General features: G+C 36.5%; 1 protein-coding gene across 1 annotated transcript in view; it reads right to left on the bottom strand.

The window, feature by feature from the left end:
- Nucleotides 1–18,159, bottom strand: part of STAM (signal transducing adaptor molecule) — a 48,634-nt gene extending 30,475 nt beyond the window's left edge. Inside the window, exons 1-2 of the mRNA XM_069458687.1 lie at nt 17,969–18,159; nt 5,800–5,884 (exon numbers count right to left, since the gene is read on the bottom strand). Of these exons, the coding sequence (XP_069314788.1) occupies nt 5,800–5,884; nt 17,969–18,008 (125 nt within the window). The 5' untranslated portion in view covers nt 18,009–18,159. The remainder of the gene's footprint in view (nt 1–5,799; nt 5,885–17,968) is intronic.
- Between the last annotated feature and the right edge of the window lie 1,355 nt (nt 18,160–19,514).

Here is a 19,514-nt window from a genome sequence, read left to right as displayed (position 1 = left end):
GTACTGTTTATGGCAAAGGCCATGCCTGCTTTATTCACCACTATATACCCAAAACATGATACCCAATTAAAAGAAAAAATGATTGATGCAAAGAGAATGAAACCAACTAAAGAAATTCTGCTGTTAAGAAAGTGAACAAAATATGGAAATCAGGATCATGCTTTACCAAAAAATCTTTAATTTTATTCTTGCTGGAACTGTTCCTCTAGTTTAGATTATATAAAAGAATCTTAAATATGAATCAGTTTTCTCCTTTGTAAGCTGAGAAAACCTACAGTATCGACAGTTGCTGTGACGGTTAAATAAAATGTTTATAGGGCACTTTGGACTTGGCAAATAAGCAGTCAATAAATGTTGGCTATAATTCTTAAAAGAGCACTTAAAAGACTTTGAAAATTAAGGTGGTAAATCAAGGATATGATTATAGAAAAAAAAGAAAAGAAAAGAAAAAGAAAACTGGAAGAGGTTTGTTTCTCTACATGATACTGCCCTTTCAACTCTAAGATGTCCAGGTCAGAGATTGTTTTTTCCCTAGAAAATCAGGAAATATTCTATCAACTTCCAGTTGAAGGTCACAATCCAGTCCAGTATAAGACAATACAAACCCAACTGAAAACATTTTTATCAAACTGCTTCCCAAAGGCTTAAATTTATATTTTTCACAAAATACCAGTAACGATTATCATGCTATCCTTCTAATTCTGTTTGAATAAAAAAGATTTATTGCCTAATTATATCCATCAAGCAAGTAAAGTTATATGATTTGTTCCACCTTCAAAGACTGAAGACAAACTGTCTTTAGCCAAAGCTAAAGACAGTTAACATATAAAATAATAGCACAAATTAATCTAGAGGTCAATTATAGAACTTTAATTTTAACTTATTGTTGTGGATAATTAATACCTACCCTCACAAATCATAATATGAGCAAATCAATGAAAACTAACAGAAAAGTTTTTTATTATGTGAAGACATGTTAAAGAAAACTGTTACTATCATTCTGAAAGTTCTCTTCATTTCCACACAAAAGGAGACTGTTCAGCCCATCATATGACCTACTTGGCTGGGCATTCTTCACTACTTACTCATACACTGGAACTGCACACTAAAAATCATGTGAATATCTTGAGAAATCAGAAAAAAATTTCAGAATGCTTTCTAAAGTTTTAAGTTCAGCACAAACATTTCAAGCATTAAAAAAAAGCACCCTATAACCTATATGAAGCAAACAGAGATTACATCTAGTAGGTTTTCTGAGAATAAGTACTAAAAATTATTAAATAACTTTTATTCAATAACTATTATAGTATGTCAAATATTCTACATGCCACTAACCAAAATTGATGTTAAACTAGAAAATGATGTCTAAATGTGTCCGATACTAACAGACATTAAAAGAAATACATAGTTCTGAGACTGACAGGATATATTAAGAAATTAAGTAATAACTAGTGCAGAATAGTGTACAGAACATGCTTATTTTATTTACATATTATATATATTTCAGACTGACACCAAATGGTAATAGTTTTTTTAAATAATTTTTTTTTAAATCTTGATTGTTGCCTAATACACAAATCGCTTATGAACTGCATTCCAATCTACAATATCCCTCTACTTCAAACTATTTTATCTGAATTTGTCTCAAGAAAACTTATGTCCCCTTTCCCCTCTCACCCCTATAACATGTCTCAGTCTTCTCTAAAGCACTCAGGCCTATAAGATTGTTCAATATTCTTATGCTACCATTAGCAACCTGTATATATACATATCCATCCAGGCTCCTGCAAAACATAAACCAGATTTCCATGAGTTTTCCACATACGCTAATTATAAAATGATTTAAAAGATTAAAAACAAATTACAAGTGGTAAGAGGAGTTGGAGGGAGGGGGAATGAGTTACTGTTTAGTGGGCAGAGGGTTTCAGGTTAGGATGATGAAAAAGTTCTGGAAATGGACAGTTGGGATGCCTGCACAATAATGTGAATGTACTTAATGCTGCTGAACTGTGCACTTAAAAATGGTTAATTTTATATATATTTTACCATAATAAAAATAAAAACAAATGACATATTTGCAATGCCACCGTAAGTATCCCAGTTTATTGCTCGCCTGAAAAGAGTCTTAATAATTTTCTATTACTAAGTTGATCTTGGAATATATAACCCAATTTTGTAATGCTTATCCATCAGACATGTAGGCACAGTGCCTTGGGCTCACAATAATGTTAGAGGTACACAAAAATGTTTTAATTTCTTTTAAAATAAGAAAATAAAATGAACTTTTAGATCAAAGAAAATATCTTAATATACAATACTAATATATTTTTCTTTATAATAATGCATTCATAAAATATTTTCAATTTTTTCTTTTTATGGAGAAAGGAGCCCCATGAAGGCAGAAACACCTAGGGCCCATGAAAGTACTAATGTGGCCCTTATGCTCCATTTCCTAATATGACATTAACAAAGTAGAGCAAGAAAGTAAAAACATAACCAGATGTGGATGCAAAACAGTATCCTTAAGGAGAAATCACATACCTGAGCAATTATAGAGGGTGTGACATTTTTTAAAACCTCAAAAATATTAGGCTGATATCCCAATTATTATTTAATCCTTTTCCTTTTCAAAAAACTTATTATTAACAAGAGCTATAAAGAGATATTCCAATTACACAAATAAATAAATAAATCCTTGGAAAGTAACTCAAGGAGGATTTAAAGGACTTAGAGAACCATAACTGTTAAGAGACAAAAAAATAAGTAGGAGGAAAAAAAGAAGTGAAGGAAGGGAAAAAGGAAAAAACATTGATCAAAAGAACAGAGCCACTCCTCATTACTGAATTTACTGAAGTTGAAAATACTTCTTAAAGTAAATCCATAGATTTAGAACAATGTCAAGGAAAATCCTCAAATGGTGACTCAAATATTAAGAAATATACTGAAAGAAAGTATGTGGTCTAAAAATAAATTTGAAAGAATTAAAAAATGAACATGTATCTACAGACCTATTGATATTGGATAAAAAAAAAACAGACAAATGAAAAATATTTTGTAAAGCTACTATCAGTGAATTTCAAATATGTAAGAAAACAATAAAATAGGAAAAAAACTGATAAACATTTCCGGTACAATGTTTACATGAAGAAAAATAAATTAATTTCCATGCCTTCATAATACATCATTCAAAATTTCAGATAGGTTACAAACTGAATTTTTTAACTAGAAAAATATGGAATATTTCTAGTAGTGAAAGGGGGTTTGTCTTTTGATTTCAAGCTATTGATCAGATTATTAAAAAAAACTGTCTACAAAATAAAGAACACCAAAGTAAAGATAAATAGAAAACCAACAGTGAAAAGGGAGAGGAAGGACTTTGAACTGGAATGGTAGATAAAAGCGTTATCTCCAAAATACACAAGGATGGATCTAGGTCGATACCTAGTCAACAGACAAACTGTCAGAAAATATGACTTTAAACAAAAGGAGGCAAAGTTTCACTCATTTAACCATGTGCCAGGTACTCTTATAAACACTTTAGGTATTAACTAATCTCACAGTCACAACGACCCCTCTATGAAGAAGATACAATTTTATTCTTACGTGGTAAACTAGAAAAGTGAAGCCCAGAAAGCTAATTTACTTATACAGTGTGACAAAGCTAAGTGGTTAGAGCCAGGATTTGAACTGACGCAGCGTCACTCTAGAGTCCATAATCTCGAGCACTAAGCTATTTGCTTCTTTCCCACGTAAAGCAAAAATTCATAGACCATTCATTCTACACATCTACTAGAGTTCCTACACTTAGTAAATCTAAGTTTACTAGATATAAATTACTAAAATTCAGGACAAAACACAATTAAGAATGGTTTTGATAGTGTGCATTTGAGAATTCGGAGGACCATGATATTACTGTCAGTAAAGAGGATAAGAAAAGGCTTTGTGGAAGAAATGATTTCTAAATCGGGTCTAGAAGGATGTGAGACACAGAGATAGGAGATGAAAGAGGAAAACATTTCATGCTGAAGGAACAGAAAAACCAAAAGCATTAAACTATGGTAGAAAAGCACTGGCAACTCAAATAATTGAGCTAAAATGAATGGAGGGAAACAAAAAATAAATGATTCACAAGACTAAGGAGTTTAGACTTAATTCTGCATGAAAGGTAGGGAAATAACAAGAACACAGTTGTTATGGGGCACCTGGGTATAAAAATTAGAAAGAGGTGGGAATGGAAAGGAATGCCAGAAGGTCATTCACTAGCCTACGCAAGGTAAGGAATGTCACAAGTAAAGTGAGGCAAACAAAAAAAAAAAAAAAAAGGAAAAAGAGAATGCATATGTTGCACAGAGTAGTTACTCAAATTTCAATTAAATTAATTACCCGGGTCAGAAACAACAAAATCTAACACATTAAAATGTAAAGACAACAAAGGGGATTGATGGGGCCACATATGGGAGGATCTTTGAGAGCCTAACATGGGGAGGACATTAGGGGCCAAAAAGTGAAGAGGTAGACAGGCCCTGAAGACAGCTGCCCCTGCACGATTTGGCCAGGCTCAAGACCTTGATTTAGGAGACTTCACAACATCAATGTTTTGAGAGAGATTTATGAATGTAGATGGACAGAATTTTGTAACAAAATAAACATAGAAGTGACTCTGAGGCTTTAAGTGCAATGAAAGAATCATCTTGTCATTCGCAGAAACAGGGAAGAAAGGAAGGAAAGTAGGTTTAATGCAAAAGGAGACAGGAGTCCTGGTTTCTAAATGGTGAGACTAAGGCTTTTATAAAATGAAATCCAGAAATGATGCTGTGTCCATAGGACTAATGCTTGGGTAAGAAGAGTAAGAGCTAACACAAGTTTTCCAATGTTCCCAACATAAAGCAATAATAAATGTTTCAGATGAATCATGTCCCAATTACCCTGATTTGATCAGTATATGTTATATGCTTGTATCAAAATATAACATGTATTCCGTGAACATGTACAATTATCATGTATCAATAAAAAATTAAAAAGAAAAAGAGTAAGAGCTAAAAATACAGATGTCACCCACATAAAGACATCTGGAAGTTGTGAGGTTTCAAAAAAATATATCAGAAATCAAAAATGGATCAAGGAAGTTTAAGGAACATCTATATTTAGAGGGGGAAGAAAGCCAAAGAAGGCACTGTCAGAGATTTAAGATTACTCCCAGAAGATTCAAGTATATGCAGCAGTCCTAATCCTTTTCACATGGAAGTACACAAATAAGACAATACTCTTCATGTAGCACAATGCAGTAAACAAGAATGCTAATAGCTGAACGCTAGCAGCCCAGGAGTTGAGGAAATCATTCACATGCATACCAGTTAATCCACTCAATAAACTGTTTGGAAAGCTCTGTAATATATGCCCAAAAGTTTAAGACTCTATTTCCCTAATCTGTCTTTCAATAGTCACTGATCAGTTGGGTGGAGTGTTGCATATGACAAAGGAGAAAAGAATTCAGAAATAACCGTGAAACTTAGTAACTGAGAAATTACTGATGACTCTAAAATAATCAATAGAAAAAGCAAGATTTCAGAAGGAAAATATGGAAGAGGTAGTCAATTAAAGTATCAACTTTTTACCAGTCATATACCCTAACTAGTTATAAAGAGTAACCTAGATTGTATGATTTTTCAAGTGTTTCTCGTAACAACATTCCATTTTTTAACAAAATTGTAATTGCAATATGCTTTACCTGCTAACCCTTCTTTTCCTGTTTATAAAAGGCAGAATTAATAAAAATCCTTTGAAACTTCACACACTTACCCAGTGCGAGACTGACCAACTTTATCACAAATATCCAAAATGAGGCCCCAGTCCTCAGCTGTATTCATCTCACTGGTTGCTTTCTCTGTAGATTATAAAAGGAATTGCAGAGACATTATTTTAAAAACCTTTAAAATATATATTATCACATTCAAATCACCAAAATGTAGTACAATCAAGTCTCAAAAACAAATCAGAATGATTGCCAGCACTCTAATGAGATTTTCTTGTCCATCTTTGAAGGAAAGAGATACCCTTATTACCTATCACGATTATTTTCCCCATTCACACCTCAGTTGCTTTTTACTTAAGCCTAAAAAACAAGCCATTGATTTTTCTTTATAAAAAAAAGTTACATACAGAACTACCATTAACTGCAAACAGAGATATATGTTGGCAGTAAAAAAAAAAAAAAAAAAAAAAAAAAAAGCTTAAGAACCAGACTCTTTTACACCACTGAATTCTCACAAGCCTCAAGAACTGGCAGCAGAAGCAATGTGTGGAATTAATAGTGAAGAAGAAAGAGGATTTAAGGTTAGGAGGAATGCATAAAAGCTGTTTGAAATGCAGGTAGGTTACCACTTTGCCTTCCTCACTCCAAGGCATTAGCAACTACCTCTCCCCAGCTGAAGCAAAAGAGTGAAAGTTTTGTTTTCTGGAAGTCAAGCAAAGCCTTTCTAGATTATGAGCAACTCTATGCCCATACAGATGAAATGAAACAATTCCTTGGAAGACATAATCTGCCAAAACTCACATAAGAGACAATCTCAATCTGAGTATGCCTGTATCTATTAAAGAAATTGAACCAATAATTAATAATCTTCCAGAACAGAAAATACCAGGCCCAGATGGGTTCACTGGTGAATTCTATCTAACATTTGAGGAAGAAACTATTGTATCAATTCTCTGTAATCTCTTGCAGAAGACTGAAGCAGAAGGAATACTTCCTAATTCATTCTATGAGGCCAGCATTACTCTAATACCAAATCCAGACAAAGACATTGAAAAACTACAAACCACTAATTCTCATGAACGTACATCCTAAAATTCTCAACAAATTATTAGCAAATCAAATCCAACAATGTATTAAAAAAATTATACACCATGACCAAGTGAGATTTACCCTAGGTATGTAAGGCTGATTCAACATTTGGCCCATCACCCTCTGAGAGAATATTAGAAGACTCTTCTCTGTAGACTCCAGGTCAGCCCAAGAGGAAAGCTCTAAGGGGACTCCATAGTAAATGGCCCACCAGACCAAGCTATAATGAAGTTCAAAGCCAACAAGACCTAACCACATGATCAGAGCTTCCAATGTGCTTTTAATTTCTCCAGCATTAGTCATAGGCAGCCAAGCAATCTGAGAAAATCTTCTTCATAGAAAATAAAGGTTTCTATTTTCAAGATTTGGAAGAAAAACAAAAAGAAAAGAAAGGAAAAGAAAAACAAAACAGAAAAAAGCAACTTAAGAGAAACAGAACCTATGAAGGAGGAAAAAAGTTAAAAAAAATAAAAAAATCATCATTATCTTCCAAGATAACATCATTATCTTCCAAGACAACAGCTGTACAGAAGCACAGGATATCCAGTCTTGACTGGAGCACTGCAATTCAAAGAACAGATATGCTCAAAAATAACATCACCAAGATCCTCAATAACAGTTTTTATTTTTTAATCAGAGAACTAGAGATAGATTTGGAGGGATGGAGAGCACTGAGATTCTTATCTGTAACGGTTGGTCTTAATCATGTGATAAATGAAATTCCTACTTCCATCCTCTCTTCAAGGCCCTGCTGCATCAATCAACAGAGAACACCCTTATCTCCCCATTTTGACCTACTACTGAGAGCTGAAGGTAGGTCATGTGAATTTATTAATAAAAGCATAAAATATAAAGCAGCCAACGGTGTCCAAATTCTTTGCAGGCTTATGATACCTGATGTATATGACAGCCCTAAAGGAAACAGCATCACCTACCAGGTAGTCATTATCACTGAAGAAGTAACATAAGCATCCAGTAAGGAGTTAATAAGTGATAACAAGTGAGTCCTTATAGGAACCTATGCCTAGCCATCCTACAATCTTCTAACAGGGAGGATAACGAAAGCAGGTTGTTCACACAAATTAATTCCTTGTGTAAGAATTAATATAAACATCCAAAACATTTATGATCACAGTAAAGTGATTTCCGTGCAGGAAATCATAAAATTTGAATACATATTCAACAAAATGGAATAAGCTTCTAGTCCATGCCAGACCCTATCCAACTGGCTTACAATCTAAAAAAGGAACTGAAACCAGCAGATAGAGGTCTAAATATATGATAGAAAAAGTGTCACAGAAATAATGTAAAGCACAAAGCAAGATGAAAGAAAGGTGAAGAACCTGGAGGGAAAGAAAAGAGGAATCAGGAAAAGCTTCTTGATAAATTTATAAACTAAGAACAGAATAAATAATGAACACTTTTGTTTCTATTTAAGTGAATAAAGAATAAAGTTATAAAAGCAGAAAAGAAGTAAAATGCAGAATCTGGGCTGGCTGAAATACAGACTACTTTCTGAAAGTTTGTAATAAGATATAACTACACTAAGACCTAAAATACTAGATGAGGTGTTTGTATTATTTCCAGAAACATCAGAGTCAAACAGTGTTGCACCTGTATTCTCAACCACTCAGGAGGCTGAGGCAGGAGGATTCCTTGAGCCCAAGAGTTCAAGGCTATACATAGTGTGCTATAATTATGCCTGTGAATAAGCACTGCACTCCAGCCTGGGCAATACAGTAAGACCCTGTCTCTAAAAATGAAAGATGAAAGAAAGAAAGAAGTAAAGGAAGGAAAGAGAAGGAGAGAAAAGGAAAGGAAGGGAAGGGAAGAAAGAAACATCAGAAAGCCAGAAAGCATTTTGAGCAAGAAAATAATCCAATGAGAACTGCACTCTTTGAAAGGAATTAATCTATTGCCAATATGTAAAAATGGTATGGAAGAGAGAAACAAAAAAAACATAATAAACTAACACTACATTGGTAACTAAATGGGTTATTTAGAAAAACAAATGTTGAAATCTGTTCAATTTTGTTCTGGCCAGAGGGTATGCTAAGAGGAGAAGTGACTCAAATTTACCTGTCATTGTTCAAGCTTCCATAATAAATTGTAAATCCTCTGAAAATAATAACTTCTACTTTAGGCAATTCTTTCAATAGCCATGCTCTCAGCCTAAGTGCTCAATAAATGCCAAGATTAATCATGTATCTGCAATATGAATCCATAAAAAGTTATAGAAACACAGAGACCTTAAACAGCATCTGGTTCAATGATTTTCAGACTTTACTTTTAAATGCAGAAACCCTCTACAACGCTAACTACCCAGAGGGTTAACATACTTCTGATGCAAATACCTGGAGTCAGCATAGACTTCACAGATTGAGGGCATAGTTCTCCAAAAGACTACCCTCACTTCAAATATCATGTAAAAGCTATAGGGATCCCAGGCCACCCCAGGCACTTCTGACTAATTGGCTACAAATTCAGGGGTTCCTACTAAACTCTCAGATTCAATAATTCACTATTACTCACAGAACTCAGGAAAGCACTATACTTATGATTACAGTTCATCATAAAGGACAAAAATCAGGACCAACCAATGAAGAGATATACAGTTGTCCCTCGGTATCCATGGAGGGTTGGTCCAAGGACTTTCCAAGGATACCAAAATCCAAGGATTTTCAAGTCCCTGACATAAAATGGCATTGTATTATTGGCATATGACATACGCACATCCTCCCATATTCTTTAAATCATCTCTAGATTACTTATAACACCTAATACAATGCAAATGCTATGTAAATAGCTGTTATGCTGTATTGTTTACGATGACCAAAAAAAGTCTGTACGTGTTCAGTACAGACACAATTTTTTTGTCAAATATTTTTTATGTTGGTTGAATCCGCAGATGTGGAATCCATGGATATGAAGGGCCAACTGTACAGAGATAGGTCTGGGAGGGTCCCAAACATGAAGTTTGTGTGTCCCCAGGAGGCATCACGATCCTGGCACATCAATGTGTATCACCACAACATATATCACCAACCCGGAAGTTCAGCTGATCGTCAGCATCCACAGTTTTTATTGGGGTTTCATTATATATGCATGATTTATTAAATGATTGGCCACATGGTGGAACTCAATCTCCAGGTCCCTTTCCCTCTCAGGAGGTCTGGAGATCCAAAGATCAAATTTTTTGATCACATGGCCAGTCCCCATAGTGAGTCATAATGTTAACATAAACTAAGGTGTTGTTCCAGGGGCCCACCATGAATAACAAAGATGCTCCTAGCACTCAGGAAATTCCAAGGATTTAGAGGCTCCCTCCCAGGAAACAGGAACAAAGATCAGTCAAATTATTTATTATTCAACACTCTTTATAAGAAAATTTTATCTTAAAAGAAATCCAATATATAAAAGCATCTAAGTGGAAATGCTTTGATGAGGAATCCCACAGCTCTGCCCCATAGGCCCTCAGCCTCTCTGAAGCCCAGGACTGAGTGAGTCATTCTGAACAATATCCCTCAGTCTAACATTTACTTCATCTTAGAAAAGGAAAGTTATTACTTTGATCTGGTAGTGCATTTTAATAATTAATTCATCATTCTTGCTGACTGGTAGCCAAGCAGCCTTTTTTTTTTTTTTTTTTTTAAATACCTAAGTACATTTTTTTAAGAACACATTGAAATCTTAAAACTTACCACCTTATTTAAAAATATAATAGCTAAGAATTGTGTTCCCAGCCAGTGCGGCACTGCTGTGGCTCTCTAATGCCAGCGCTGCCTCTAGCTCCCCAAGCTCCAATAGAAGAAGGGGGATAAGTAAGGAGGTTCATACAAAAAAAAAAAAAAAAAAATGCCTGCAAATCAACTGGCGCAAAAGTACCCAGGAAGCAACTGGCTACAAAAGCTACTTGCAAGAGTGCCCTCTCTACTGGAGGGGTGAAGAAACCTCATCACCACAGGCCTGCTACCAAAAGACATCCAGCTAGCATGTTGCACACGTGGAGAACGTGCTTAAGAATCCACTGTGATGTGAAATCTTTCATTCTCAAAAAAAAAAAAAAAAAAAAAGTCTCTTCTTCCTGTTATTGGTAGTTCTGAATGTTAGATATTTTTTCCCATGGGGTCAAAAAGGTTTCTAAGTATATGGCTGTGAGTGGAAACACAGGGTACAGAAGTCAGGTACTGGAAGTTTTTCCATTTTAATTTGTGTGTGAATTTTTAATATAAGTGTGGGAGATGTAAAACATTAATGCAAGTCAAAATGTTTCAGTAAACAAGTTTCAGCAGTTCAACTTTATAACAATTATAAATAAACCTGTTAAATTTTTCTGGACAATACCAGCATTTGGATATTTTTTTAAAACAAATACATTTCTTATTGATGGCAACTAAAAAAATTTAAAAAATAAGCAAATATAATAGCTAAGCATATTAAAAATTAACTTATGCAAAGTTAAAAGTTCATAGTTAACTGAAAATGACAGGCCTGTGCCTGATCAAATATAAATTGCCTATGGATCATAATTAAGTATGATCTTACAGTTCCTGAATTAATGACATACCCAAAATGTATGGTATAGTCATAAGCAAATATTATATTGAACACTCAGGAACTACCTTCTTCAATTTCTTACACATAAACAGGATCAGCATCTGACTCAAACTTGTATGAATAGATCAGAAATGCAACTCATTTCAGAGCTCTAAAATTATTCACATCATTTATTGATGCTGCCTCAAAATCAGTGGCACAATTCTTCTCAGTTATAAAAGAAAAAATATTTTTAAATCGCGAGAATATAAGCTACTAGTAGCAGTTGTAAAGGGTTCTTTGAATAGCAAATGAAGTCAAAACTATTTATTTTCTAAGACAAAAACAGGGTTTGTGGGAAAGGGAAAAGCGACCAACAAAAATAACCCTGACTTGCTTTTAAAGAATTCAAAGCTTCCTAATGATCTCATTTTATGCTCAGATTACCCATACACTAATACTCAAAAAGAAGAGATTGAGAAATGTGCCCAGCAGTACCTACAAAAATCACACACAGAGCCCTCATTTGAATTTCAATAGTCTTCTCAATGGATTGGAGAACTTTTTTCTGATAAGCGGCTACTTTTGATTTTCTCAAAATATCTTGATTGTCAAGGATTTGGGGAGGTGAGAAACACTAACAGAATGACTGCTCATCATGTTCAGGCTGTAGGGAAAGGACTGTCATTCAGTCGTCTTGGAGATGTGACAGTTCATCAAAAATGGCCAATGGAGAAAGCAAATCTGAAAGAAATTACCCTCTGTTTACAATTAGGGGAAATTGATTCTTTGAAAACGTTTCATCTAATGTCCCTGACCCTCCTGACAATGGGAAATTGTATCTGTAAAGAGCAATCTGAAGCTCTGCTAACCAGAAAGGGAAGCAGGTGTCAAAAGAACAACATGAAGCATTTCGGAGAAGAGCACAAAATAGAAATGATAACCTAAAAGCATTAGAAAGAACAGCTTACAGGAGAGAGAAAATAGGAACAGAAAAATCAAGGAATACAATTTCTTAATCCAGTGGATAGCAGACCTTTAACATACTTGTATTCTGAATTTACACATTTCTCTCCTAAGTATGTTTTGACAGTAACTGATTGTAGCCCTTAGAATCCAATAGTCACCACATTTGTTTCTAACTTTATTACAAAAGGACACAATCCATTGCTTACTATATACCAGGTGCTGTGCCAAGTGCTTTACATGCATCACCTCCTTAAAACAACTCTAGAGGAGACTAATGAAGAGAAAGATGTGTCTGGCCAGAGAACCCATGCCTGAAAAGCATAGTGGTATAATACCAATAAGGAATGAAATATGCCTTTAGGAAAAAAGTGGAAAGTGAGGCTGAAAAGTTAAAAAAGAGCCGAATGCTAAAGAGGCCTAACATGTCATGCTGAGAAATTCAAATTACTGTGAAAGCTATAGATTTGGTGAAATATTTTAATCCGAGGAGCCATATGAGTACATCTATATTTTTAAAATATCACTATCAGCCACCTGGAAAATGAATGAGGACAGAATGGAGGCAGGGAAGAACAGCTAAAGGCTACTGTATTAATCTAAGAAAGCAGTGATATAAACCTGCCTAGCCATTGCAATGAGAATAGAAAGGATGGGAGACATGAATGGAGGGATGAATGGATGGAGTCAAGAGCTATTAGAAGATCATGCAGTCTATAGCAACATGGAATCCTTAAAGGCATGTGTGTCTGGCACACAGTATTTGTTGCTTAGAATGTAAAGAATTACAACTACAGAAGTCAAGAATGACTCCCAGGTTCTTGACCTGTGTGACTAAGCAAATTGAGGTATCAATTATCAAAACTGAGGAAAAGCATAATTGAGGAGAAAAGTTTCAATGTAGTTTTGAATACACTAAATTTGAGGTATCTGAAGCATATTCAACTCCAACAAACAGAATGTCACATGTTTTCACAAGTAATCCTCATAGCAACCCCATGAGGTAGATATTCTTATCCCCATTTACAGAGGTGGAAAATGAACTCAAAGAGATTCTATACCCACCCAACTATATATTTTGCCCATTTACTAATAGTAAATGGTGCAGGTACATTTTAAACTCAAAGCCCAAGGTCTTTCCATCACATACTTCAGGAGAATAATGCGACATCAACATTTAAGATTAATCTGGCTATGATTTATGATACTGACTAGACTAAGCAAAACAGACTAAAAACACATCCAAGTCTGTAGGATGTGGACTGGTCCAAAGTAGTCTGACTAGGAATGCAAATGTTCTATGATAGACAATCAATTCATGTCAGGTAGTTAAGTGCCATAAAGAAAAATAAAATGGAGCAAAGAAACAAAGTGGGGGGTAAAGATGGATTATTTTTTACAAAAAGTAATTAGGGAAAGCCTCTCTTAAAAGGTGACTTTTGAATGGAGTCCAGAATGGTGTAACATCTACACCTTCAAATAGTTGGGGGAAGAGTATCCCAGGCAAAGAAAACAGCAAAATACAGCTAAAGAAACAGGAATGAGCTTGTGGTGTTCAGATCCAAGAAGCACAGACTGCAAGAGAGAGAGTTTGGAGATCATAATCATATTAAAGACATAAGAAGGGGCCAGATTGTGGGCCACAATAAATACTGGCATTTCCCTTCAAGTAGAATGGGAAGCTACCGGAAAGTTCTGAGAAGGTAAGTGACATTAACATTTTTAAAAGAGCACTGGCCTTCTTAAGTGAGAACTGATTATAGGGGCAAGAGTAGCAGCAAAGAAGACTACTAGAAGGCTCTTGCCATAGTCCATGAAAGAGATAACAATGACTGAAGTAAGTAAGATAATAGTGGTGAGATGGAGAGAAGTGATGAGATTCTCGATATATTTTTAAAGTAGAGCCAAAAGATCTTGCTGATAGAATGGATACAAAAATGTGAAGGAATAAGAAGAGTCAATGATGAGTCCTAGACATTAGAGCTGAGTTCCTGTAAATGTTAATGGTGCCATGTACTGAGATGGGCAAGGATGAAGTAATAAGCAGGTTTGGGGAAAGAACTAAAAACTGAGTTTTTGACAAGTTTGTTTTTAAACTCCAAGCAGAATACAGGTGGAGTTGCTGAGTAGATGAATATCTAAGTCTGGAGCTCAGGCAAGAGGCTGAGACTAAGAACATAGATTTAGGAGTCACCAGAATACTCATGTTATTTAAAGCTAAAAAGTTAGATGAGGTTCTTTTTTAATTCTTGCTTTATAAATAAAAAGCATAGAAATTTTTCTAAGTGCTTTACAAAATGAACTCAACCCTCTTAATAACCCTCTGGGTTAAGAACTATTATTAGCCCTACATCCCATATTAAAGATAAGGAAACTAAGGCACAGAATATCTAAGCAACTATCCCAAAATCACAGTGCTGGTAGGCAGCAAATCTGGGATTTGAATTCAAGCAGTGTGGCTCCAGAGTCCGAATTCTTAGTACGAAGCCAAGTTGCCTCCTAAGACTCCAGGGGAAAAAATGTCTAAGCAGAAGAGATTCCAGAACTGAGCCCCAGGGCATTCGATTGGAAGTTGCAAAAAGGAGAAGCAAAAAAGACTAAAAAGAGAGCTAAGAAGAAAATCAGAAAACATTTGGTGTCCCGGAATCCCACAAATAAAAGTACTGTGTATCAAAGAGGAATGCTTAAGACATTAACAAAGAAATGGACTACACTAGAAATTGACCACTGATTTGGTAAGATGGAAGTCACTAGGGACTATGAAATAACTTGAAGGAGTGAGTTACCTTTATAATTCAAGAGCAGAATTTAGAAGAAATACAAGGTACAAAACGAGATTCATTTATTCCAGTGAATATTTACTGAATGTTCATCAGTACCAGGCACTGGTCTACATCCTAGGGACACACTAGTAAACAAATAAAAAAAAAATTCCTGTCCTCACGGAGCTCACATTCTAGTAACATGTTTAGGCATTTCTTCAAGGGAAAAGCTATCACCAGCATTTTGCTTCTTTATAAGAAATGTTGTATTACATAAATCAGGCAGTGAATTTCTGATTCGTTTTCAGTGTATGAACAAAGCTAAAGACAATTTTGAAGAAGTGCAAATACATACAAATGTTAAGTGACTAATAATAACAAATGAGTTAGTGAGAGTACTTTAATGTCACTGACAGACTCATTAATGGACAAGGTGAGAAAGAAAATTTTTAATTGTATTCTACATACTATATTCTAAATGCCACAACTAGTAAAAAATTTAACATGGGAGTCTATTGGACACTGTCCAAGGATTATTTACTGGGAATCTCTGAAGGGTTTTCTTAGGTAGATTAACCTTTCCTGATATTTTGACACATTGATTGTGAGGACAGAATTGATCTAAATACCAAAACCTAACTTTAAAAAGTAAGCTTTTCTGGAGCAAAACGTCTCTACATTCAAGAAGCTTACTACTGTCTGGCAGGCTCAACTGACACATTCTCAACAAACATTTATTAAGCACCTACTATGTTGCAGCCACTAATTAAGGAGCAAAAAACAGGATATAACTATCTTAAATGCTAAATAAGTTGGTGAAGACAAAAAATACTAAAATAATTTGTAGGAGTTTGTAAAAGGGTGGAAATTACAGAGAACTAGAGCAATTGGCAGCTACTTTATCCCCTGAGGGAACAGTTAGCACTGTCCAGAGATTTTTAAAATCATGACTGGGGGATGGGTGCCAGTGGCACCTATCTAATGAGTAAAGTCCAGGGATGAGGCTAAACACCCTACATTGTAGAAGTAGACCCCCATAACAAAGACATTTTATCTGTCCAAACTGTCAATAATGTTGCTACTGAGCAACCCTTGGCTAGAGTGAACAGAAAATGATTCTGGTATAACGAGCTGGATTCTGAGCTGGCTTTAAAACATTAGGATATGTTGAAAGATAGATGAAATAATAGAAGCAAAAACATAAAGGCAAGAAGGAGCCTATGTTTGAACTGGGTGGTGTAGGTCCTAGGAACAGGTTTGACATTAAGAAATTTATCTGAATCCAGTGCAAATATGTATTCAGAAAGTCACTAAGATATAAAGGTGACTGGGTAGTCAGTATTTAGATTATACAGGACCATGAAAACTAGACAAACATGCTGGAAACAGAAGAAGCCAAGTATTAAGTTGTTTTATTTTAAGCATTTGCCCTAGAGATTGATGTAATCGGTTGTAAAACTTTCTGATAGAAGCAACCAGGTGTTGTTCATCACTGATTTTCTTCTGTCACTAAGCACTGTGTCCTGTAAATAGTGTGTGCTAAGTGCTTATTAAATTAAATGTAATTTTCCAATTCATTATCTATCAAGTATTATTGGTGACCTCCAAAGTTCCATGCACTGCTAAGATTCATTTAAAACTGGAACAAAAACGCCGGCCTTTAGTAAGTGCCTACAATATAAAAGCACTGTAGTAGGCCCTCTATATTTATTATTTCATTTAATCACAGAACAGAATGAGGTGTTTTCCCCTCTTTAAAGATGAGGACACTGGAACTTCAAGAATCTAATTTGCCTAGGATTTCACTTTGAGCTAGGAAGTGGCATAGACAGGACTCAACACTCTTCTAGTCTTAACCTAAACCTCCAAGCTTCAGTGACATGCTGTAAGGAAGAGTTAAAAAAGCAAAATTCAACACCTACCTTTCATAATTAAAATACATGAAGAAGTATAAGGTAACTTCATAAGGTTGTCTTTATATTCCTTTACTAGAGTAATCATTATATTCTGCCTTAGGAGATTTGGATATGGTATTCGACTCGCCTTCATTCCGCACTTCTGTGCCAACTAGTTCCTAAGTGCATTCAAATTACCCCAAAATTCTCTTCCCGGAAACTGAAATTCCCGTAATGATTATCCTCAGGCCAGAAAAATAAATAAATAAACAAAAAACTAACCTGTTGGATTGGTATGAACAGTACCTGATAACAACAAAAAATTTAGCATTTCAAACGCCTTTCCAGATTCAATGTCCTCTTCCACCCTTCTCCAAGTGCAGAGACCTAACCTAAGAAAGGCATCCCAAGTCTCAGGTCCTCAACGAGGTTTCAGCTGTTGCCAGGTGTTTCATCTTCATCCCTCCCAACAGTTTTGTAAAGTCTGCCTTTAACCAGAGCTCTTCTCCAGCTACCGCGTTAAGGAATTTTAAGACCCTAAGGAACCTTACCTAAAACATTCTTCCAGTTCCAAACGCTTAACATGTCTAGGGAAACACTTTTGTTGGTGCGGTTTATAATCCTACTCTAGCCTACATACGCTTCAGCCCTTCGCTGTTCTTCCAGGAGCACAGTCCCAGCACCAGATGCTACACCAGCTGCTCCATAGAGGCCCTTTACACCAACCCCTCAAGCAGTTCTTTGGAAACCCACAGTCCAGCTCAAGGGCCCTTTCACATGCTCTCTGAGTCCCATTTCTTTCAAAGAAGATGCGCCAAGCCCTCAACCTTCTCCCAGCTCTTAAGGAAGGAGCCTCAGGAAAGGGGAAGAGCTTGGCCCTGGCCCGGGGGCCCACAACGTACGCAGAGACGGGCAGAGGGGGCTTGCAGTCCGGTGGGGAATGGGCAGGGAGCGGCAAAAACACTTACCAACATCCTGGTCGAAGGGATTGGTGGCAAAGAGAGGCATCTCCACTGCGTGCGAGGTGTCCGCAGGGACTCCCCCTCGACACCACGGGATTCAGGGTGCGACGTAAGAAGGAAGACTCCTCAGGCAAAAACAGCAACACAGACTGACTCCACAGGGTCCGTGACGGCTCCTCCTCTCACCCACCCCCAGCAACCGCGGCGGCGGCGGCAACAGTAAAGGAGCCGCGAAGGCCCCCGCGCGGAGCATGTCGGGAATCTGGGCGACCTCGGCGCTGCCTACTCCGAATCTGCCCCGAACCTTCCCTGACGGTAAAGCCCCAGCCAAGAAGTCCTTCTGCCTGACTCCTCTTTTGATTAGTCACACATGAGAGTGGAATTAGTGCCTGTGTTTTCTGCCTTTCCCTTGGCCAGGAGTCTCCGGAGGACGGGGTCCTCCTGGCGTGCCGAAGTCGACTAAGGACCCCAGGAGTGAATCAGGGTCGGGGAGAAAGAAAACGGGTTGAGCGTGGGTCGAGCCAAGCCCCTTTTTACCTCTCGCTGGGTGGGTTGTTATAACTTGCAGTTCCCTCTGGAAGGGCACGGAAACTGCTTTGGGTCACCCTCTAAATAAAAAGACTGTGAGTTCAATTTGCTGTCGGAAGTGACAAGAAACTTGCTTGGATGAAGTCATGTGAGCTGAAGGGATTAGCTCGAATCCCTAGAGAGGAGAGTGTCAGGCGCGCGGCTCCTTCGCAGAGGCTGAGGTAACCCTGGCACTTTCCCGGGCGTCCCTGAGCGCCCGGCATCGGAATCTCTGGGGACGGCTCTTCTGCTAGGGCGTTGGCACCCCTGACTAACCGTGCACTCACTGAGCAGATGGGAGGATTAGAAAATGCATCTTTCACAGCCCAACGTAGCCTCCCTAAACCGAGCCCAGAAGGAAAACTGAAACTTGGAGCTAGAGGTTGATTAGTGATTCCTAGCAACTTAAAATGTTGTTTAAATCATTTTATTTATTTATAAGCTTATTTAACAAATACAAATTATTCTCTGTCATGTAGAAATTTTAAGGAGCATCTACTAGAGATTTTCGTCCCACTTGGAACAAACTTAGTAAACTCATCTTGCTCGTAAATTGAGGTTATGTAAATTCTACCCAAATTACAGCACTTCCAAATGTAGCATGGAAACAAATATTGACGTGTCAACAGGACTAGTATCATAGGATACAATAAATGCCTTACAAAAATGCATTAAAAATGAAGTCTCACTTCTGAAAGTGAAATATGCAAATTAAGTAGCAATTTATGTTTTGTCATTCAGACAAAGATTAAGTCAGGGGTGTGGGGAATCTGACACATATTGTTGGATGAAGTAGATATTAAAACAGTATAATCTTCCATAGGGGAATATTTGGAAGTATGTAACAAGCTTTTGAAAACGTGAACAACTTTGGACCCAGCAATTCCATTTTGGGGGACTTATTCTAAAAGCATTCTTTAAAAACATGAGAAGATATACATGGCAACGTTATTTATAATATCAGTGCATTCATAACCACTAAAAT

Source organism: Eulemur rufifrons, chromosome 25 (assembly GCF_041146395.1).
Source record: "Eulemur rufifrons isolate Redbay chromosome 25, OSU_ERuf_1, whole genome shotgun sequence".
In the NCBI taxonomy this organism is placed as follows: domain Eukaryota; kingdom Metazoa; phylum Chordata; class Mammalia; order Primates; family Lemuridae; genus Eulemur; species Eulemur rufifrons.
The sequence above is the reverse complement of the archived record's forward strand: the minus strand, read 5'-3'. Positions and strand labels throughout refer to the sequence as shown.